Source organism: Strongylocentrotus purpuratus, unplaced genomic scaffold, assembly GCF_000002235.5.
Source record: "Strongylocentrotus purpuratus isolate Spur 01 unplaced genomic scaffold, Spur_5.0 spur5_scaffold_2, whole genome shotgun sequence".
In the NCBI taxonomy this organism is placed as follows: Eukaryota; Metazoa; Echinodermata; class Echinoidea; order Camarodonta; family Strongylocentrotidae; genus Strongylocentrotus; species Strongylocentrotus purpuratus.
In genome coordinates, this window is record NW_022145605.1 from 31707088 (window position 1) to 31731780 (window position 24693).

Below are 24693 nucleotides of genomic sequence, written 5' to 3' on the forward strand. Positions count from 1 at the left end.
AAAATTGTAAATATATCCCCAAGCATAGTATTTGATGAGGTTAAATTCTACAGTGTTGAACCTTACAAACCTTTTTCAATTTCTTTGATTATAATTAATTGCAAATTTCTCTTGAAACGTATAAAATCCATTCAGCATGCACTTAAGAGAATATGACATTAATATTTCCTTTTAAAATTTCAAAATATTTGTAAAAATCATCATTAGCATTTAGCTCATAATCAAAACCATATAGGAATTTAAATAAGTTGATGTAAAGTTAAAGTTTATGCACAAGCTATTTTTAGATGAACCGTATGAGAGTAGACATAATTCCTATAAATAGTTCAAACAGATACTAAGCATGAGTTAACTCAGGATGGAACCCCCAAAAAGAAATAAATGTATGTTATGAATGAAAGTGACAATTTCTATATTGTGCTCATGTAATCATGAGTTCTGGAAAAATAATATAAAGGAGGAAATTTAACTTAAAGATCATCAATACTACTGGGCCAGAAGTGATTAGACCACACAGCAAGGTCACTGACAGGTGGCTATCTCATTAACTCAGCTCTCAACTAACATAAGAAAAAGAGGATCATGGGGGACCAACATGCACCGATTGGGGAAGTTTTCTATATAGAGGGAGCAAGTAGCTACAAGAACGACAGTGGGGCTTTAAATAGGTATTTTCCTTAAAGTAACCTACACTGACTGCAAAATATTACAAATGGAAATTATTTCCTGTTGAAAATATACATCAATGCAGAATTACATTCCAATATTTGTCATGATCAATGTACATAAAACATTACCATAATTACTGTTTATGGTACATCTTTTAATATATTCTTTTTAAAGCATATACTTTGTAAAATAAAGCATGAATGCAGTTTACTGTTCATTAATGATTTTTATGATAAACAATTTCAAATTAATAAATTACTGTATGACATGTACTAATCCCATATCTACTTTAGATTTCACTCCATTAACAATTGAACCAACACATGCACCTGGAAACCTTTCAAGCAAATCCCTTTAATATATGGTATCAACGATTTAGATTGAGCACCTGTAATGGATGACCGTATACCGATAAAGGGCGATAGATTTATAATTTACCAAGCGGATTGAACGGGAGCTCCCGAAGGTCAATCGCTCAAAGGGAAATATGGCATCCATCATCATCATCGTGAGATGGGGAGATGGGTGCAGTTTGCATAGAGAACAGTTTAGATTCCCTAATATTACTGTTGTTGTTAAATTATATTGATAATTTAAATCAGGTAATAAATAATGAGTCATTCTTTTTCAATGTGACTTTGCAAAGCTGGTGATAGCTGTAATGTCAAATATTTTTTAGATCATTAAAGGCCCGTTCAGATATGACGCAGCAAAGCAGAGCAATGTTTTAATGATGACATAAAGTGTATCTGCTTGGGGCTCAGTGCTTTGTTGCGCAGTTGCCATTTATTTTACACATTTAACAAAATGTTATGACTTTTTTTCATATCTGAACAACCCCATCACTTGTGCATACATGTATAAACATGTCCATTTCACATACACAATAAGTTGTCAGCTATTTTTAAAAAAAACGAACAAAACGACACAAAAAATCATTTAACTAATGACCTTTCCAAAATGCATACCGGTAGATTCATTATTAAAGTATGACAAACATGTAGCTTTCTGTGGTTTCCTTAATAAAAGCGCATTAACATTATAACGAAAGGCAAGGACATATGGAGAGATTTACCGGTACTTATGTGTGTACCCACAGTATGTGTTTGCCTCATGATGAATCATTAATGGATGCTTTGGTTATTTATTGAAGGCTGCTCAGTTTAAAGGTAAAGACCAGTATTGGAAACGCCCCAATTTAAAAAAATGAAATGGAAGCTCTCATTATCAATCATGTGAAAGAATATGTTTTGACTAATAAATGATAAAAAATTTGCCGGGAAACCGCCTACTAATTCATATATTTGGTAAATTTGTTTCTCTCATGGTCTGTGAGAGATATAGGGTAGTCCCATATACATCTTTCTGTGTATAGTGCTTGTAACTTTAAGACGAATGGGCCAAATTTCTTATCATTTTGATGATTCCAGAACCTTGCAGATGCTAGATGCTAGATGATCAACCTTTTCTGATCGATTCCACAACGTTTCTTTCACAATGCAATCGCATGACCATAACTGGTCTTTACCTTTAAGTGACTGAATGTGCAATTATATGCACATATAAATACAGTGTCACTGATGTTTGTATGATGGGCAGCAAATGATAAGATTCAACTGTACAGGCTTAGACTTACATTCATGTTTAATCCAAAAACTGGTAAACTTAATAAAGTATGTGTGTGCTTGTTTACTTTGTTAGGGATTCTTTAACTATTTTAACATGTATGTACAGTACACATATACGTGTAGCTAGGAGTACAGTGTAGTCTGTGTTATAATCTTACTCACGGACATGTAAGCCATACAATGAATTACAATGGATACAAAAATAATATTTTAGGAGAAAATCACATTTCTTAACAGGGGCTCTTTTTTAAGACAAGGTTTCTCCAACAACAACAATTGTTATCCAAAGCTGATTTTGATATTTTAAAAGCAAAATTAAAAAGTGCTCTCAGAGTCATGTAATTAATAACTTTTTGTTTTGTTTTCTTCTATAAAGTATGTAAACATACATCTGTTGAAATCAAGTGCGAACTCGATAACTTTCAGCGTATCCAATTTTTGCTACACAAGGAAATAAAGATGCATCCTCTCAGAATACGGCTCCCCACAGTATTGATTTTCTTTTTCCAGGAAGTTTTTGATGCAAACCGAAATCCCTCGAGCACATTTACAGCCTTAATAGTCCATGGCTATCACAATTCATTGCTATTGCATTACTGTAACCCGACCTGTTTAGAGTATGTTTCCATATAACAAGCCACTACACGCACGCTTCCCACACCACTCACACTCATTGAAGAGTGAATTTTTGCAGTGTTGTTATTGTTATTGTACACTGAGAGCTTGCTTGCTTTGAGCTGTCTTATACCTTTATTAAGGTGAACTCATTTCTAGTTAATTTTTGTCTATATGCTAGTAATAAATATTTTATCTGTAGAAACCGGCACATGGTGGGACAGATCAACTCTTTCATACAACCAATAACTTAAAATAGCTAAGTTACTTTAAATCCCCCTTCAAATGGCTCCTTCCTGCATTGATTTTCCTATCTGCATTGATTTTCCTTTCCATAAAGTTTGACGCAAATGAAATCCCCTGCGGACTTGGCATACATGTTCATGCATGCTCAAGAATCTATAGATATTTTATCGACATTCATTGCCACTGCATTATCAGACTGACCTTTCCTGAGTACGTTCCCCTATAACGAGCTACTGCACACACAGTCGACGATTCCCATACCCATCACAAAGGAGGGGCTCGGCATATTATTGGAGAACCAATTTAATTAGATTGATGATGACATTACAAAATGGCGGGATTATTACATCCCAGATTGCTCTGTTCAAGATCAGGAGGACTCGTTAAGATGGGAGTGGAGGGATATTTTGAGGGCAACATAGGCCTGTTTTCATCAGCTCGAGATTGCCAAATATCCCGCGATTTGAAACATCCCGATCGCAAATTATCCAGTTAATTTGCGTCTAATTTGCGTCTTCATCAGCCCAAAGTTGCAATTAGCGGGATATTTGGTCGAGATAATCATATCTTGGGCTAGTTTGCGTAATATCCTGTTATTTGTCCGGTGCGTCTTCACCAGCCGAAAGACTCGCACTATGCGCGAATGCTAAGCAAAATATCTCGAGCTAATTTCTCGAGCTCGAGTTTCAAGTTTCAAGGTCAAATCTTGAGCTGATGAGGACGGGATTTGTAACTTCGGGATTATTTGCCAAATCAGAAATAGCGTGCTATTTGACAATCTCGAGATGATGAAGACAGGCCTATGAAGGGATCGGATTTGATGGTTTGAAATAAATGTCATGTCTCGATTGAAATACAGTGCTGGGAAATGAGGAAACCTGAGAGCCTGGGAAATAAATCAAGCAAGGCATTAATACATGAAGAGTATTATATCTGTCATGCCTCTAGCTCCCCCCTCAAAAGATGCATGCAGATTGCAGACACAGGTAAACATCTTTTTTGATGAATCTGATTTGCCAGAGAAATATACAAAATGGACATTTATGATTCTCGTTCTGCCAAAGTGGGAAGGTTGATATTTTATACGGCATACAAATAATATCCCTGTGAAACATTGTATTTAGCATGGAAGTTTACCAAAGGCTTCAATATTATTTAACTGTTTCCAGTGTAAGATCAATCTATACCGGTTTTTTAGGTAGTTAGCTAAATTTATTGTCACAAAAAGACGCATCTGGAACACATAATACATAGTAGCCAGTGATGTTATTTTAATTAAAAGTTCTATTATGACATATATCAGAGTCAAAGTTTATCTAACATTATACCTCATTGACATGGTGTATGGTGTTACCTGCTCCATATCATAAAGATGTGGTTCTCCCCTTAGTGTGATAAAATTATGATTTTTAACAAATATGCATTTTGCAGTTCCGGACACGTTTTGTTACAAGTGCCTTATATAATTCACTAATTAAGCTACCTAACTAAAATGGTTGTCTTGGAGCCAATCAAGTTAAGGAAAAGGGTAATTTTCCAAAGCTATTGTGTTGGACAAAGCAATCCTTCCGTCAATAGTTGTATATTTAAAAAAATGAGCCACCGTGCAGAGAGGCGAATAAAGCAACAAAAAACAGTGTTTAAAAGAAAATAAACATAATGGAGGGACTTATTTTACTCTTTTTGTACCGTTCTCATCACCATCACTGTCATTAAAGTGTACAACTTCTTAAATCTGAACATGAAATTTGATTGCTTTTAAGACTTCAATACATTTTCGAACACAAGCTGAATATACATCTATTAAAGATCACATCCATAAAAAACACATTTATTCCAATGTCAAGGTCATAAATCCTCTTTAACAGGGAAGGTGTAAAATGTGAAACAGGATCTAGAATAATATACTGGTATCTCTTTTTAATACATATGGGCATGTACATGTACATTTACTATGATGCATTTACCAGCAGAAAACAAAGATAGGCTGATTAGTGGCGAGACAGATCGAGTAAGGTACTGGCTGTTGCAAAGCCTTCAGATGAGCTCGCAGCCTTTATCTTTAACCCTTAAAACACTTTGGGTGCTTTATCCACCTCTCTGCACAGTGGCTTGTTTACCAAACATGAGCATTTGCACAAAACAAATAATGGGTACCAAGAGATAGAAGGATTGCTTTTTCCAATTACCCATTTCCGGTCTTGATTAGCTCCATGACAACCCATTCACATCGGTATCTATAGACTAAACTTGTAAGCATTTGGTATATCAAATTTAATGGAGAACAAGGATAATACTTTTGTGGCATATAAAGATTTAAAGGTATTACAAAGTGTTGGCATGGGGTCATGAATTTGGTTCAAATTAACATATTGGAAGCATATGCGTTCCTAAAATATTCATTGATCGTTGTCTCGGTTGAAATCGAGTCTAAATTTATGAAATTATAAATAATAAACTCTTTATGTTGTATAGCTCCCTCTCAAGGTCAAGATATTAATTTAGCTACGAAACAATTTTTCTTGAGCTATTCCCGTTTGGAAATTATATATAACAACTACATATTCTGTGAATTTCATGGTCACACCTACCACTGTACGGCCGTAGGCGCTATTTGAAATTCATCAAAATTTACAGGGAGCACCAGTAAATTTTTATATTCAATTTTTCTCGAAAACAGAAGTGTTTTAGGGCTAATTTTTGTAGTGCTTATAATACATCCACAGGGGCATCCAAATATATCAAAACTTTAAAGATTCACTATCCACCCAATTTTCAAAATTTCCCAAAACTTTTTATTACCTTTAAGTGACATATACATGTAAGTGGTTTTAATTATCAAAAGTTTATTATTGTCTGCAATATTTGTTAAGAAAAAAATGGTCTTTCTTTTCGAGCAGTGGCCGAACCAGGAAGCGCATGGAGAACATGGCCCTCAATGACTTTCCCAGGTAATCTATTTTGTGTGATCATTTTATGATCATTCACACTCATATTGACGAAATCCTGAAATACATGCAGCTCACAAAGAGAACACAATCATGAGGAATATCAATTGTCAAGCATCAATTATCCTGGAAAAGGTAAAATTTACTACCGTAACACAAACACCCTTTTTTCAAGTTTTGCAAATTAAAAAATTGTGATACTTTTATAGGTATTGTTTACGTTCAATTTCCACATACTCGGTACATAAAGTATAATACCTCCTATTTTATCGTCTCTCAACTTGGCACACTATGGCCTATATAACTGTATTACACACAACATTTAGTAATTGATGTATAATCTAAAGCAATACATCATGATATTATGATCAAAATGTTATGCATTTGCCATTTTCATTCCACTGGAAACAAATATGTTGTAACACATACATATAACATTTCATGTTTAATAGATAATACTTTCAGTTATAATGTACAGGCTTATATTTCTACCAGTATAGTGAGAAAAACAGTATATAATTGTAAAATATTCACCATGGTCTTTATAGTATTTGGTTGATGTAATTTGATAAGTTAGATTGATTTTGAATCTTGTAAATAGAGCTACTGTTGAAATGATTAGACAAGAGAAAGAAAAATCATTTATAAATTTGACTGCAATAAAAAAAAGTAAATTAATCTGCTTCACACATAATACTGTATCTACAGACTTTCCCTTAATTGTAATTTACAAGCATTTCCACAGCAATGAAGAAGAACAAAATAATAACAATAATAATAGTAATGATAATGACAAAAATAATAGTAATAAATATGATAATAATAACAATAATGATGATAATAATAATGATAATGGTAATAATAATACTTTGAATCATGGAAAAAATAATACTTACAATATTGGTCATCATGATTATAATAATACTACTAATAATAATAACAATAATAATAATTCAGCTCTTCTTTAACTTATTTAATTTTGCCATAAAATTATATCACATTTTTCTTTCTTACTTATATTTGATACAAGCCTTTTTAAAATCCAGATAGTAATTGTTAATGCTATAATCATTATCATTATCATCCATCTTAATTATCTATTTATTATCAATTTCAACATCATCTTGTATATTAATATCATTATCATCGTCATTATTATTTTATTATCATCATCACCATCATCATCATCATCATCATAATATCATCATAGTCATCAATCATCATCATCATCATCATCATCATATCATTATTATCATCATTATTGATATCAGCACCATAATCATCATCATCATCAAATCAACATACATGCATTTACTTGTAAATGTTGCAATACCTTGATCCTATAATCCCCTATTTTTATAATATGCTGAAGAAGAGTAGGCCTATGTGTTATTTCCGTAATTGTCCTTTTGGGCGGGCATAGATGGATGCCGCACACCCGACGTCGATGCAAGGTGGTGGTGCCGATGCTGGTAGATCGCGGAGCCAATATGCATCCCTTTGAACGTAATATGATGAGCCTAAGCCCTTACCTGTGCTAGTACAGTATACAGTACAGCGAATCGCGCCCAAGGGAGTGCCGCACGAAAACTGCATGTAGCGCTAACTACTTGAGCTAGAGGCGAATAAATGCGAACCAGCTGCTGTTTGATCATACATACAGGATACATTCTACACATTACTCTAATTGATATAAATGTTCTCTTACCTAATGTCAATATCTGTCCAACTCAGGGATTTGTTCAGCAAATGCCAGTTATCAATCCTCCCTCCTTGCGTGTGTTTACGGATAAATGATGCTGTAGCAGTCAGCTTTTTGCTCCTGATGTGTTCGCACACGTTGAGGATGTGCGTGATAACCAATTTGCCTAAAACGTACGTGCGTTTCGAGTGCTATACAGAAGTGCTAAATAATTGCTCATTCTTTATTTCACAAATTTATTTTTGTTTTAGTAATCATCCCGGCCACCCCCTACTCCTCCTCCTTTGTTGTATTCGTATTCTTGTTTCCTCTTCTCGTCTTCTACTTCTACTTTTTCTTCTTTGTGTAATCTTTTCCACCCTTTTCGGTCTTCTAGCTTCTTCGATCTTTTTCTTTCTCTTCATTCTTCTTTTTTGGGGTAATTATTTCCACCTTTAATTTCGGTTGATACTCCTTTTTTTCTTCTTCTTTTTCTTTTCAAAGCAGATGGGCAGGTGCTAGCAGGGGCGTCTCCAAAGGAGGTGTGGGGGTGCGACACCCCCCCCCCCCCACCTGTCAGGATACTGTCGGTAAAATTGCGCTGCCGTCGGGAAAAAAGAGAAAAGGGGCGGGAGGGAAAATAAGAAGGGGAAAGGGGGAAAAAAAAGAAAAGGAAAAGAAAGGAAAGAAAGGAAAAGAAAGGAAAGAAAGAGAAGAAAGAAAGAATAGGAAAAAAAGAGAGAGGAGAGGAAAGAAAGGGAAAAAAGAAAAGAAACAAAAGGATAACAAAAGAAACAAAAGAAAAGCGGGAAACAAAAGAAACGGGGGGTAAAAGAGAGGAGAGAGAGGGGAGGTACCCCTGGTAAGAGTCTGAGAGAGGAGGAGTGGGAGTAAAAGAGAGAGGGGTTGTTGGGTGGAGTCGCCTCGTCGAGGGAGCGAGAAAGACACGGGTAAATACTGTGTCGGGTCAGCTGTGTCGGTATTCTTGCTCGATCCTCGAGTACTATATCAATGCAGAGGTTTGAAGTCGGTGAGATGTATATTATCCGTTGGCCGACAAGTTTTTTTTCCCCAATGAACTGTGACGACTTCGAGAGTGACTACGACTACAATACTTGTATTTTCTCGAAGTTTCACTTTTCTATAATATCAGCTAAAGAATTCAGAGTGTTAAAGTTTTCAGGAAAACTAAATTCAAAGAACAAAGGATTAAGAGTCAACAACGGTACGACGAATCGTCTTCTTTTCTCTATATATTTTGATGAAACGCCCAAAATTTCGCACCGGGGGGGGGGGGGGGGATTTCATTTAGACGAGTCGAGAACGGTACAACGAATCGTCTTCTTTTCCTAATAATTCAAGGAAACGTCTAAGCTTCGCGCTTCGCGCGGGAGGCCTATTACCCATTCCCAAGTGATTCGCTTGCTCACTACCGCGCCCCTCCCTAAAAAGATCCTCGCTCCGCGCCTGCTTATATAGCTATGATGCTGACTAAGTTGACGAAATAATTCGTATATTATTTTATATCGTCGAGGAAAATGACCATTTGCGCATACGCAAGTATACTATAGATAAGGTTAAATTTGTAGATATTGGGACATTTAATTTTGTCGGTAATTCAAAGATCAAAGAATAATAATAATAATAATACGAAGAAGTATTTGCCTTTGTTATTCTCACGGTACCATGCTTAGGCCTATCCAAAGTCTTATTGGCCGCTTATTGGCTCCACTCATTACGCCACTGGTGGTAAGATCAATGTGTACATGTGAGACAAAATGTCTGACAAGCAAGACAGAAATATGAAATTCGACAACTGGTTGTTGCAATGACGACCTTCGTCATTGCCTTGTTTTCGTTCACATTCTGCCCCATTAATATTCTCCTTTTCCTCCTTTTCCTTTTCCTTATCGTCAGGAAATCGCATTCGTTTTGCACGTAATGTTTGTTATTCCTAGTTAGGTGCTTTTCTCATGTCCTTTTCCTTTCACATTTCATAGGCATAGTCTCTAACATCCCTTCAAGGTCACTACATTCTTCGATTTTCGAAATCACTCATGCATAACCGTCCAGGCGCCATTTTGTCCGTTTCTGGTCCATTTTAAGGCCTTTCTTTCTTCCTTCCTATCTCCACTATCCTAGATCCTACACATTTCTAACAAATTCCTCTAGATAGTCTAAGAGATGTTCTTTTATCTGCGACGTATAACCTGCCCTTCAAAATGCCATCTTCATACTCAAAATTCAAATCTGAAACCGACTCCGTCAACTATCTCTCAAATTCTTGAAAAATTGACACCTAAATAATCTAAAACTGCCATAACTTTCTCATATAAATTCCGTTTTGTATTTAAATCTCACAGTATCCTTATCTCATAATTGCACATAGCCATGCCAAATTTCACGCTCCAATGACTTTGCACAACATAAATAGCGCCCTCTAAAGTTCTGGGAATTGGCTTTCTCTCTGTGGCCGTATCTCCATAATGGCTTGGCAAACCCGTACCCTTTTTTGGATTTAGATACTTGAAGATATGCCCTTTCCAGCCATATACAAAATTATGTACCCTATCACTGACCAAATTTGAGAAAATTGCCCTCCAAATTCGCCATTTTCAAGAAAATTCCAAAATAACTTCAACTTGCTCTAAAATTACGATCCTTTGACCTACGTCAATAAAACTTGGCACACACATGTATTTATATACGTGACAACTGTCCGCAAAGTTTGGTAAAATTTGATTATGTCAGCGCAAAGTTATCTCAAAAAATGATGTATTTACTATGCATTGCGTGATAGCGCGTTAAATGCGTGCAATACATTGCGCGAAGATAACAATGGTGTCAAACTGACCGCAATGAAGTGCCCTTTCGAATGATACCAAGTATAGTATATGTTCACACAGAAAATTGTGAATAAATCGCATTTGAACAAAGATCACTACACGAATTCCGCCGAGTTTCCGCCCGAATCTAACACGTATCGGCTATGACGTCATTTTTTCAGACTGCTTTTCGCCCCTTAAACGTCCTTTTTTTTCCTTGAAAATTTGCAGTGACATGCCGAGTTCCAATACGCAGGGCACCTCATGGCCGGATTTTTTAAATTGGTCAATGTGGCTATTTAAGACGCCATTTTGTCCTATAAATCTATTTTACATCACGTGTTTCGATAGGATTATCATGGGAAAAAAGAGAGTGGTTTACAATAACATTCATGAAATTCTCTTTCTAATGATACCAAATACGGCTCATAAAGAGACATAAAGAGAGAGAGAAAAAACAATTTAACTCCGGTCATAATACAGATCCTGTACGTTTTCCGCTCATGCATTACACGCATTGTCTATGGGGCATATCTGGTTCACGCTTTTGACCCCCAGAACGATCTTTATTGCAATGACGAACATGCACCAAATCCCCTTGGTTTTTGCATGCAGTGCTTGCGAGCCCTTTCCACGTCCTTTCCCATATCCCAATTTCTTTCAAACTTCGTAGGCATAGTCACTACCATCCCATCAAGGTCACTGTTGAGGCCTTTCTTTCGCCCTACCTATCTCCAATATCACAGAAGCTACAGACTTCGTACAAATTGCTCTGGATAGGGCGAGAGAAGCTCTTTCGTTTGACATGTAGAAACATGGCGTCATTGCACGCACATCGTTGTGACACGATTGCATTTCTAGTTTTTTGTTAGTTTTCTTAATATAATGTATGATGATTGTTATACACGTCATTTATATTTACATTTTTACGATGCACCATAATTTATAATGATTTGATGTTTCATCTGAAATAAAAAGGATCCATAAAACATGAAATATAAAAAAGGAGAAATCTAAATAAGCCTCATGAGATAAATAATTAAAGAGCCAGGAGAAGAAAAACAGAGAGGCAAAGAAAAAGTAAAGAAATCTCACATTTTGCCAAAACTATAATGAGGGTCATTTAATTACTCTTATTTTGTTTTTATCATTTTCATTTGTCTCTACCAGCAGTACAAACTGCAAAGAAATAATTGCCTCAGTTGGGTACAAATTCCCACACCCCCCCCCCTTGAGATCTGCAAATGCTTTTACGTATTTTTTTGCTGATTTATATTCCTTCATTCAAACTGCATAAGGCATTTCAAGTCTTTCCCCATATGCGATGACATTCATCCAGATTTAAGCAGGGCTCGCCAATTTCAAAACTTAGCCAATAGAATCCCAGACTGTAGACACTGCCTATACTCCTCACCGAAAACCGGGGTGTGGTTGTCAGGCGCGTACGCAGACGGGGGGGGGGGGGGGGGGGGGGGGGGTGGAGTTAACCCCCTCAAATTTGTTTAATGTGTGGGTATCGGAGGATAACCCCCTCCCCCTCACTTTTTGTCAAATAAAATAAATTGTTTAAAAATTTCGGGACAAAAAAAAGTGTGCTCTAACCAACCCCGTCCCCCCCCCCCCCCCCCCCCTGCTTATTCAGCGACCGGCTGAGTCGTTGCGAAATTTCCCCTCAAAAACTGGGCACCCCCCCCCAAAAAAAAAGTGTGCTCATTCCCCCCCCCCCCCCCCCTTGAAAAAAATCCTGCGTACTCTATGGTAGTGGTGGTGGTGGTGGGGGGGGGGGGTTGGGGGGGGGGGGGGGCTAGTCAGATTTGGTTTAGAACTTGGAAGTGATAGAGGCTTATATATTCTATGGAAGAGAAAAAGGTACCCACTATTAAGATTTTGGTGAAAAGGCGAAATGATTTCGATAATTTTTGCATTTGCACTTTAACTAGGGTAAAAAAGAAGAAGAAGAAGAATTTAATCAGGAAGAAAAAAATCCGATCACCATAAAATCAATGCGATCGGTATCGATCTCGACAAAGAGCTGATCGCAAGTCATTTATCAAAACAACGAAAAACATGTTTTTTTATTCGATAATTATAATACATTGGTGGTAAGTGATTCAGATGACGTCTGACAGACTCTTTCAAGATGAAGAATTTCAAGCTGTGGGTTCATCAAAAGGCATTTAGTGGTAAGTAAAAGCGCAGAAACTCGCCATCTTCAGCTCAGAGTCACGCGACCAGCCGTGAGATTCATCGAGAGCTCAAAACACTGCGCCGCTCGTTTCCCGTAGAAATTTAACGAGAATCCGTGGGAACGTGCGTCCCAGCTGTTTGGTTTTCTGTCTGTCATCACTGTGCATTTAACATTTTGTGTTTAGTCAGACCAACGACGTCTACCATTTTGGAACCTAATATGATTCATATTGATTACTAATTTTACAAATAATAATATAAACTCTGCAAACAGGTACTTAGATCTTGTCAATGTCATGCTTTCCAAGTTGGGTTGTGAAATAAACGGGCCACAATTCCAATAATGCGGCATAGATCTAGCTAGTTCGAACAGGTTGGTTGTCTCGGCTTCATGATCGGTGATCAATTATCCAACTCTATAACAGTTTTCATGCATCCTCTAACAAATATGTTGCGTCGACGCAACTCAACAGTAGTGTCAATATGTGTATGTGTGTGTGTGTGTTTTTTGAGTAGGTTTTTAGTTTTTACAAACATAGGGTCTATAGATATCTAGATCTAGACCTAGATCTAGACCTAAATTGTAATATTCCGATCCGGGGAATGATCTTTAACATGAGACGTGTGCAAGAAGCTTCATATTTCCAACTCTGATCACACAGAGCTCAGTGAGTATGCGAATATGTTACGCACATTAACAAGTTGCCATTCATTTACATGTAGGGCTAACATGTTTTTAACAAACACATGCCATGCATGGTGTACCACTTCAACTAAAAAACTACTGTCATATCTCAATGTGCTTTATAATTTTGGAAACAGTGATTTCAGACTCGGGGCTCTTTGTGGGTGTCTTTCAGGTCACATCAAGTATTTCTGTTTACATTAAGATAGACCTTGATAGCTTTTGCGGTGTGCAAATGAGGGCACATCTTCTCTATTATAATATGAATATATTTACTTGCAAATGAACTGAAGTGTAGGATTGAAATTCACCATTTTTGCTTCACCTTACAATGGACTGGAGCTATAATAATTTTTCTTCTTCATACAGAAAATGAATTACTGATCAACCCGAAAGAGTTCCCTGATGTCAAGATTGGTGATATCCTGGAAATTTATCATCCTGATGAAGAAAGCAGGTAAGATAGCACCCTGTGAAGCCCTTAGAGAGAATCCACTTTCCCACCCACATAAACATTGAAGATTTATATATTTATCAAAGGGATAAAAGAAATTCAAATGACCTATCGGACCAATTACAGGATTTCAATTCATATATCATCTCATAATTTTTTTTTTTTGGATAACTGACTTGGGGTGATTGCAACTGAAGATAAATGTTGTATCTGAAGGTGTAAGCCCGAAATAAAAATAAAAATCTAACCATGTGATTGAAGTCTACTCTAGAAGTCAGACTATTATCATGCAATGCTCGCACATTGATATAAAGGACAGAAATAGATTTCCTGAAATCTAATTGTTTAAATAAAGGTTTGTATTGTTCAATATGTTTTGATACAAGTTTTCAATTTTTAGTTTTTCATCCAGAGGATTCATTGTATTCACTCTGACAAATTTTAGAAGAATCATTTCACAACTTTTGATAGATCCCTCTTTGATCTTGGTATGTTCATAGTACATGCAATACTCTGACCCTTGTCCAATTCTAGCAGTCAAACACAAGAAAGTCATATTTCGTTCATTTTGTCTTTCAGTCACTTGCTGTTGCAAGTCAAATCCTTCAAAGATGAGCTTCAACAGAACAGTAAAGGTGAGTAAAATGTATCCTCTTTAGCATCATTACAAATCATCTGCACAGAGCCAGAAGGCTGTTAACTCTGTGTTATACAGAAGTTAATGTACTTCTGGCTCCAAACAGACGGTACAATCATTCATCAATATAATGAATAATCTTCAAATCTGTACCGTAGTTCATTTGGAACTGTGATAATACCTGTCTAGGTATAATGTGATGCCATTATATTCTAGATGCCTATGTGCATTATCTGTGTAACCTTTAAATGTGTAAATGCATTGGTTAATAATTCTTCAGTCATGACCCTGTCAATTCCAGATAAAATATCCAAAGCTACACTGTATGTTTTTAGCCAAGTAATATAATTGAATTATTAGATTATCTCTTCATTGCTAACAAATATTGCATTTTCCCACAGAAATCATAAGTGTAGAGCAGGGAGTGGCGTCCCTGTTTCAGCTGAGGGCTTACAAAAATGTCAAGGTGACCAAGGTTCAGCCTGGAGATGTGGCCTTAGACCTGGTCGAGTTGGTCTTCAAGGAACAGTACATCAGCAGGAGTGACATGTGGAGACTCAAGAACAGTCTTGTGAGTACACACTGTTCCTCTGATAGGATGTTTTATAAAAATGTCCCAGTTATATAGGTCCAGCCTGCAGATGTTGCCTTAGACAGGGTGGAGTTGGTCTCCAAGAACAATTACTACATCAACAGCAGGAGTGACATCAGGAGACTAAAAAAGGAGGAGGCATGATGGCTCTGTGGTAGAGCAGTGGCCTTGTAACTGAGAGGTCCCAGGTTCGAAACCAAGTCAATGCACTCATGCCCTTTGGTAAGGCATTGATCCTCATTACCAAGTCCCTGAGGGAGGACTTACAGCTGGTTGCTTACAGTACTTACAAGTTACACATGCTTTCGTAGCAGTCAGGTAAAACAAACATCAACCATCAAAACACAGTGTGGTAAAATCGCAGCTATGAATACTTTATATTTGTGTGAGTCCAAGGTATTTGGTTGATGAAATGAATACATATTTGACGAGGGCCCTATCTTTTAACAGTTGTGATTGATTCAAATTGATGGCGACCTGAACTCAATCTCAACTCTCTACTATAGAGACAGAAGTTTGCAAGTTTGCGTTGATTGGGGACTTTCCATCAGTCTGGATCCATCACAGGTCTTTATGAGACAGGTCCCAAATCTTATTATTATTATTATAATATTGTTTGTCATCTCCATATTTCAGGTGGACACATGTATTCACATCCAGCAGAAGTTAGAACTGAGTGGGATCCGTGCCCAGGTCCAGGAACTCTGGTCTCGTTGGGAGAGGGTGTCCTGCGGAGCCATCACCAACGATACAAGGGTAGCCTTCAGATCAGCCACAGCCATGGTCTATCTCTTCATTCAGATGAGCTCAGAGATGTGGGACTTTGATACATGTGGTAAGATCAAAATTGCAAATTCAATGGTTCAAGATTTTGTGAACAGTTAAACCTGTTTAGACATGATGTGATAAACTGCCTAAAAACTGAACTTGTAAGATATTGGCGATTAACAACATTGTGTGGATCAATGTGTAGATTAGACCTTGTGGCAGATTAGCATTGTACTAAACAAGTTATGCAGTAAAGTCTACTAATATTGCTACTGTGCTAAAAAAGGACCCTATTGTTAAATATCTAATTAGTTTTATTTTTTTCATCAAAAGCAGGTACTGTATGTGAAGCACACTAAAGCCAAACTCTAGCAATGAATTAATCTATTAGTCAATCAATTATAGTCTTCTAAATTTCAATATTTTACCACAGGTGACCTTTACTGGGAGAAGGCTGTTGGCAGATTATTTACTCTTCAGCAAATGGAGAGATAAAGGGTCAACTATGAGGTCACCATAGTTCTCTTACCTACTTTTATACAGCGATCCTAATAAATTTTCTTTTTTAATGTGTTCAAAGACTTTATCTTTTATCTTATACTGTTTCCTATAGGTGACCTTTACTGGGAGAAGGCTGTCGGTGGATTCCTGACAGATCTCTTTAACAAATGGAGAGATAAAGGGGTCAACAATGAGGCCACTGTGGTTCTCTTCTCTCGTACATTCTTCAAAGCTAAGTCACTTGGTGAGTTCATACTTGACTTTAATATTATTTCCTGTCTTTGTATTGATTACACTAACTTTATCTGATATGAAAGCAAAGCGCCCATTATTTTTTAAAAGTTAAAGCAAATGGTCATCTTTCAAGTTTCTTCTGTGGTTAAATTTGTCCATTAATTTACATGATATATCATATACAGCAACATTGGTCCCGACCTATCTCTATTAAAGTCCATTACTTTGTGAAAAGAAGAATTTGCCCACCCTTTTCCCCTCATTTTTGTTGATGACATCCAGTAACATTCAGTAACTGCGTTATTCACAAAACTTTTTTAAAGAAGGTATTTCTGTGGAAATTTTTTTTGGGGGGAGGGTTGTATTGTTGCCCATAACACTTAAATATGAATGTCTGAAATCATTTAAGATCTGTATATTCCCTATTGATCAAGTGTTCCCTTTCAGTGAGTTGTCATTTATCTCTGTTCAAGCAGACCAGTTCCCCAAGTGGATGCGAGACAATGTGAAGGTTGACTACGCCGGTCGGTTCTACCAAGATTTCTATCGTGCCGTCGTCCATCACGAGAGAAGAGATGAATGGCATGGGCTACTCCAGACACTCAAGGCTCACTTTATCGTCTACCTCAAAGAAGTCTTATGTGAAACTCAAGAAAGTAAGCACTCTCAAGACCCACTACTTCAACTGCAGTGTACCTTATGTACAGTGTAACTAAAAAAAAGTCTTATGTGAAACTCAGGAAAGTTAGCATTCTCAAGTCTCGCTGCCCCAAAGAAAAATTGAATGGGAATCTTATTTGTAAGACAAGTAAGATGAAAGAATGTACACATACACCTGATTTACAGTCTACCTCAAATATATCTTATGTGAAACTCAAGAAGGTAGGCACTCTCAAGACTCACTACCTCAAATGCAGTCTACTTTATTTACTATTCCAATATGGAAATTAAATAATATGAAAAAAGTTACACTTTTTACAACTTATTTCAAGTGTACTTCAAAGAAGTCTTCTGTGAAACTCTAGGAGGTAAGCACGCTTAATGCTCACTTATAATTGTATACTATAATTGAGTCTTATACGAAACACAAGTTAAGTGCCCTCAAGACTCATTGAACTCTCTAAAGGAGTCTTTTATGTGAAACCCAGAAACATTTTAATGTACGTATATATGATATAGAGTACATGTGTAAACATTGTCTTTCATTCAGATCCAATTGTGCATGGGCCCTTTTTCTTGAATGTCATAACATTCACTTTGGAAAACTGTTGAGTCATCATTATAATAGTAAGCTTGAGAGATTAAGTGTTTCTCCACCATTTTTTGTTTTCTCCATCTAGGTGGACAAATACCCCCAGGCTACAACTCATCAGCTGCAGAAGGAAACTTCTTGGAAACTCTAAACATGACTCTCAATGGTGAGGAATAGATGATCATAATTATGCAGCGTTCAATAAGTTTAGTATTTTGCAAATATATTGTCTGCTGACAGCCAGAAGATATTAACGTATTTACTTTTTACATGAACTTAATGCCCATTGAAATAAACCTTTATATGATATACTGCTTCAGAATGTGCATTGAGGATATTATCGTAATGGCAGTGTAAAGCTATTTTCAGTCTTAAGTAGGTAAACAGCCTCAAAAGACTGCAGTTGCAAATGTAAAACATTTTACATTGAAATGAACGGCAAGTGGAGATTTAAAAAGCGGTCGGTGTGCACAACTAAGTCCCCCAAGTGTATTGGCGTATTTGTATGTAATGAGGTACAGAAATATGAAATGCACTACGAGTTCCTTTTTTCTTTGGTCGCTTTTGAAGACATTATACTGTGTCAATATTGAACAAGTCTTAACCCTATTTTAACTGGGCTATTTCAGACCAGGTTTTTACTGGGGGGGGGGGTCAATTTGACCCCCCCCTAAGATCTCGGCCGTTTCACCGCCGATCGCCGCGAAAATTTGCATGCATGTCAAGTGAAGTGAAGTGTATAGTCCTGAAAAGCGCTATATAAGAACTAGCTATTATTATTATTATTATTATTATAGAATACTATGGTAATTTCAAATTTTTGAAAAATTCACTCATTTGCATATTTATGGTAATTTATGCAAATAAGGTCATAAAATTCACATTTCGGCCCATAAATCATAGATTATTCATATTTAAGTATTCTTTTTCACTACATATATTTATTAGACCATTTGGAATAATAATACAACACAAAAAATTGGAAGAGCCAGGTTATTCCTTATGTTATCTCTTGTTTTTATAATTTCTTATGTATTTCATTGTTTTTTTAACTTATGTATTTTATTGTTTTTGTTGTTTTATTTCATTTATAACTACAATTCAACTATTTTGACCCCAAAACAAACATCTAAACTTTAAACAAGACTAAATAACCAATGTTTTATCTATTTTTAGGAAAAATGACTTTTACATATGTTTTGTACACAAATCACGAAAATGAGCGATTTTCGGGCTGACATGCAAAGACAAAAGGTCACGCGACCTTGTAACCGTAGGTCCGATTTTCAAAAAAATTGTTTTAAAAGATGCGTAACACTCGAAAGTAAAAAGTCATGAGAGGAAAATTTTATATCTGCCGCGGTTTCGGAGTAGTCGCGAAATTTCTACAGGGGGTGGTCAAATTGACCACCCCCCAGTTAACGTAGGGTTAATGTCCAGTTTTCTTTTTTGTACCTCCTATCCAGTGTTTGACAAGCATTATGTTGACCGTAACTTTGAGCGCACCGGTCAGCTGGTCGTGTTACTGACCCCGGGAGCTGGAGTCTTTGATGTCGACAGGGAAATGTGCAAAATCACCAGACAGAGAATGATTGATAATGGTAAGGAAGGAACCCAATATTACTGTGCCACTAAATTTTCAATAATAACAGTTAACTAAATATTGAATCTAAAACAATTTTATGAGGCAAGAATTCGTTATAGTTCATTTTCTAGTGTTTGATGTTGATATTTAAATGGTGTACATTTGCTACATTTATATTGCACACATTTACATCCCAAGGGAATGCTCAAGGCACCTAAAAAGTACTATTAATACCCAGGGTATAGCCTGGCTGCCGTAAGGTGCTACGACCATTGTCTTCCTACCAGGTACACATTTACTACACCTGGGTGGAGAGTGGCAAATGTAGATTTACATCATGCCAGAGGATAGTAGTGCCACAGCGGGACTCGAACCACGAACCATGTGATTTACATGCAGTCCAGTGATGTATCTACTTTGAAGCATCTTCAAGCTTCTTCACAACATATGAATCTATTCGAAATCATGAAAATATTCTAAATTTTCAATAAAAAGACCAGCATTTCTTAGTTAAAAATATATTAATTGTTAATCATTTTCATTTCTATTTTGTTTGTGTGTGTGTTTCTCTCTAACATTTGTTTCTTATTTTTGTTCTTTCTGTATCAGGTATCGGCAGTGATCTAGTATGTCTAGCTGAACAGCCTCTACATGCAGTGCCTCTGTTTAGGGTAAGTACATATGCAAAGTATTAACAATATTAGTTCACAAGTTTATAGAGCATTCCGTCAGTTACAATGTTGGTATCTTTTTGTATCTTTTAGATGTTTTTTTGTTGAATGTGGAAAAGAGTAAGAAAGTGTGATATTCCAAATTACCTTTTTTCCAATGGCTTTATAACATGGCAATTTTATGACAATTTTAGTGATGAATTATGAATTTTTTTAGATGACATGAGCATTAAATAAAATTACTTGTTATTGATTTTAATGCAATATTTGAATCAATTGTAGTGAACTTTTCTTAACAAATCTCCATTCATAATGTAAAATGTCATACCTGGGCTCTGTCTTACAAAGAGTTGATATTAATCACAACTTATTTGCGATTGGTATCAATCACAACTATGTACATGTACATAAGAGATAGGAGATTGCAAACTTGCGATTGATTAGAGGAATTGTGATTGATTTGGAATTTTGGATCAATCGCAACTCTTTGTAAGACGGGGCCCTGGGAAACATTATAAACGCTGTGTTATTCTTTGTTTGGAATAATATGTTCTTCTTTTGCAGTTCCATAACAAGACCAAAGATGTGCATGTCCAGAGAGGAGACTACAACATCCCTCACTGGCTCAACTACAGCTTCTACACCAAAGAGGGTGTACATGGCATTAATGATAAATTCAAACCAAGAATCAAGCTAGCAGAGAAGGTAAATTTCATGTGATCCTTTTCTTATTGTCATTTTTTCATTGGCTGGAAGTGTAAAAAGGTAAGCTGCATAGCGTTATGAGAGAGATAAGTTTAAAATAGAAATCTACAATCATCTTTTCGAGCAAAAGAAAAAAAAGGCTGTTATTTCTCTCCCTCTCTCTCCCTTTTCCTCCCTACCCCTCTCTCTTTCTCTCTCTCTCTCTGCCCAAATATCAACAATCACATCTCACCCTGCCTGTTTAATCACTCCTAGGGATGTGAAATTAAGTTGGACAGTATAAGAAAGAAGAAGAGAATTATTTTTTTGATAACTTGATCATCATCAAGATTGTTATGTGAGTTTGATCTCATGATTTTCTTAGAAAGCATAATACCATGCCTTATTGTACTATTGACAGTCTCATTCCTTTTATGATATTTAAACAGGTTTTGTAATGTTTTTTTTTTTTAAAGTACTCATGAGGGAGAATTAAACTTTTGATATCATTTTTTTGGTTTTATTTGTTATTGTACTGAGATCAAAAGTTTAATTCTGAAAAGTATGTACCACTATTAAATACAGATGAACTTTCTAGAGAGAAAAAGTACATGTAAATATTGTAGAGATTATGTCGGAAAAAGATAAGATAAAGTTCTCACATACGTGCACTACCACTGCCTTTACATGAATGCACATAGAAAAGGATAAGATGTATGCTATCCATCCAATGCTAGCCAATTAATTTCAACCCCTTCTCCACTCAATTTCGTCCCAGATATACACATCTCAGAATGGAGACCCCCTCCCCACCCTAGTCAAGTGCTGCCCGCAGGTGATGAGCAGACACGCCCTGCTGCGTCACATCTCCTCCGACCACTCCCTCCCCAAACCGGACGATATAGACTACCAGTGTGAGGAGTATGATGAGGGTGTTTTCGGTGTCCTCAGTGGCAAGTCACCCAAACCTAGGTAATGGCTGCATCCATGTTGGTGCAGAGGTAACACCTGTCTAGAAAGACAGTATGACAGTAACTGTTTCCCTCAAAAGGAATTTTTCATTGAATTAGATAGTTTATTGTCTTCAAGAAACCTGGACATTAAGACCACCTGCATGTAACGACTAAGTTTCACAATTACTTTTGAATTGGTCATTATGTACAGGTTTCACAATACATTTACTTCAAACCTTGTACAATTCCCATCAATTAAAGTCATCCAAGCCCGGTACCGTAAAACAGGGTGACGAGGGACAAAAATAGGAAAAGTCTTTTGGATAACTTTTAAGAGATGTCTTGCTTCTTTTATCTCAGTTGTGGTCGTTCAACTACCAGAAATCAGTTGCCACGGCTCGCCACACAGAGGTTGACAACATTGCTTGCTTGTTTCATGAGCATATTTCACTGTACCTCATTGTGTATTTTTGTTCATGCGTATCAATGGGTATGTCTGTTTCCTTGTTTTTAGGACACCAGCTTCTATGCGTCCATCGTCAGGTGGTCAGCATCGTCAACGGCAACCTGGATCGGTAGGCCATGTGACTTTTGACAAGCAGGGATCACCTCAGGTGAGAATCATCTCTCATAAAGTATTGTATTTAGATTCTTCATGTACTGCCATACTATCTTAAAGCCCCACTGCACTACTTATAGCTACTTGCGCTCTCTATATAGCAAATAATGCTGAATCAATGTCTGTTGGTCCCCCATGATCCCCTTTTTATTATATTAATTGAGAGCTGATTTGATGGGATGACCACCTGTCAGTGACCTTGCAGGGAGGTGTAATCCCCCTGGCCAAACAAGTACAGACAGGTTTAACTGATGTAATTAAGTTACTGTAGCTATTTCAAACGTTTGATAAGAAACAAGTTTGTTCTTTTGTTAAGCGAGTAGAGAGAAATGGCAACATATTATGCACTATATAAGCCTGACATTATTATTAGTATTATATGTCGTAATTTCTGTATGTTTTGTACATCTCTCATTGCTTATTAAATTCTTCCATGTGAAATACTGCAGTAGAGATAAGTTGATTTGATATTAAAGGGGAAGTCCACCCTGATATCAAGTTGGTTTAAATAGAAGCAGAAAATAAGAGGAATAGGTCAGTGAAAGTTTGAGCAAATTCCAATCAACTTTAAGAAAGTTATGAGCTTTTTGAGTTGCAAACAATCAAACACAAATTGGCAACTCTGTTACGTATCTTGTGAGCTCCCTTCCCGTTTGCTTTCTATTCCGTCATCAATAACGAAGAATATGCAAATTGGAGAGGAGCTCGCAAAATATGTCACAGTGTTGACAATTTGTGTTTGACTGATAACAACTTCAAAAATTCATGACTTTCTTATTTTTTTATAAGACTTTGCTCAAACGTTACTGACCTGTTCCTCTCATTTTTTCTGCTTCTGTTAAAACCAACTAAATGTCAGGTTTGACTCCCTCTTTTACTTGTTCACATTCTCCACCCTCCCCCTGTATACCATGTGTAGAACAAATGGACCAAGCCAGACGTGATAGATCCAGGTAGAAGGAATAGCTCCCCTAGTGCCAAGCAGGGAAGCTACCATTCAGAGGATGGGGATGTTGCAATAGCCATTCCAGGGAGGGGCAATAAAGCCAACCCACTTGCCAGAATCCAAAGAGAAGGTAGGCTGACAGTTTTTGTACAATCTGGATAAAGAGTTGCAGTTGATCTGATTCAATCTCAAGTCCTCTAATCAATCGCAAGTTTGCAGTTTCCTATCTCTTATGCATGTAGTTGCGATTGGTATCAATCACAAATAAGTTGCGATTAATCCCAAACGTTTGTAAGACAGGGTCCTGTTTTTATATAAATGATTTGTTTGTTTTATACATTTTTTTCTTCTTCAAAGCTGCATATATGTGAATCTCAAGCTATGGTTTATTATCCATACTAGCGATTTCTCTTCATTTGCAAAATCCCGCCCATTTAACAACAAAATAAGAGATAAACAATGGTCAAATTGGCAATATCTTGGAAAGAGTATTAGCATGAATTTTGTGTGAATTAATTAATTTTCATACAATCTTTAATATTGAACATCCGTATGTGTCGTAGTAAGGAACTACTCTAGTCGTAAGAGATTATTTTGAACTACATATACATAACAATGTTATGTAAGTGATAGATTTTTGTATATACTTGGCATCCATAGTTATCTTCATTTTATGTTATAAGAAACAGATAAAGTCTTCTTGAGACAGCTCAAACAAATCTACATCAATTTCATAATGAGTTTTAAACAAAATAGCATACCGTAAATTAGATATTAAGCATATATATAATGAGCTCTATCTCTTTCTGTATTTCCAGCCAACGTGATCAGCCATAGTTTTGAAGCAAGACGTAGAGACTCTTCGGAGAGCACTACCGCCTCGACCTCTCCCAAGGGCATCGTGGTGGGCAGCGCCGGGGCTACCACTGCCCATTTCAACCAAGCCGGTCAGGGCCAGCCAAGGGCATTGGTCAATCCTTTCGGAACATCTAGCTTGGTGGTCAAGCTGACCTCTAACAGACGCAGGTGGACACACACCTTTCCACAGGGTGAGCTAGGACACCATTTTCATTTATTTTTGGTTATTCAGGAGAAGAAGATAAAATTGCTTAGTTGTTCTGGATGAATACCATAAAAAAAAGCATAGCAGTAGAGTACCCATGATAGAAATAACAGGGAAAATGTAAGAAGATACTCTGTATTCAATATCAAGCCAATAGTATGTTTTTGCTTTGTGCATCGTTAACTTTAAATACCCTTGGTATCATTATTTTAAAGTAAACTTATTTTCTGGTATTGTTATTGGAGGTATT

The 24693-nt window shown here is 36.6% G+C and overlaps 1 protein-coding gene across 1 annotated transcript in view; it reads left to right on the top strand.

Annotated features, from left to right (window-relative positions):
* Positions 1–12608: 12608 nt before the first annotated feature.
* Positions 12609–24693, top strand: part of LOC591890 (GATOR complex protein DEPDC5) — a 30013-nt gene continuing 17928 nt past the window's right edge. Inside the window, exons 1-15 of the mRNA XM_030991230.1 lie at positions 12609–12795; positions 13854–13941; positions 14518–14573; positions 14977–15146; positions 15804–16002; positions 16549–16680; positions 17147–17326; positions 18011–18088; positions 19389–19523; positions 20117–20178; positions 20743–20883; positions 21641–21834; positions 22330–22429; positions 23354–23510; positions 24199–24429. Coding sequence (XP_030847090.1) covers positions 12753–12795; positions 13854–13941; positions 14518–14573; positions 14977–15146; positions 15804–16002; positions 16549–16680; positions 17147–17326; positions 18011–18088; positions 19389–19523; positions 20117–20178; positions 20743–20883; positions 21641–21834; positions 22330–22429; positions 23354–23510; positions 24199–24429 — 1966 coding nt within the window. The 5' untranslated portion in view covers positions 12609–12752. The remainder of the gene's footprint in view (positions 12796–13853; positions 13942–14517; positions 14574–14976; positions 15147–15803; positions 16003–16548; positions 16681–17146; positions 17327–18010; positions 18089–19388; positions 19524–20116; positions 20179–20742; positions 20884–21640; positions 21835–22329; positions 22430–23353; positions 23511–24198; positions 24430–24693) is intronic.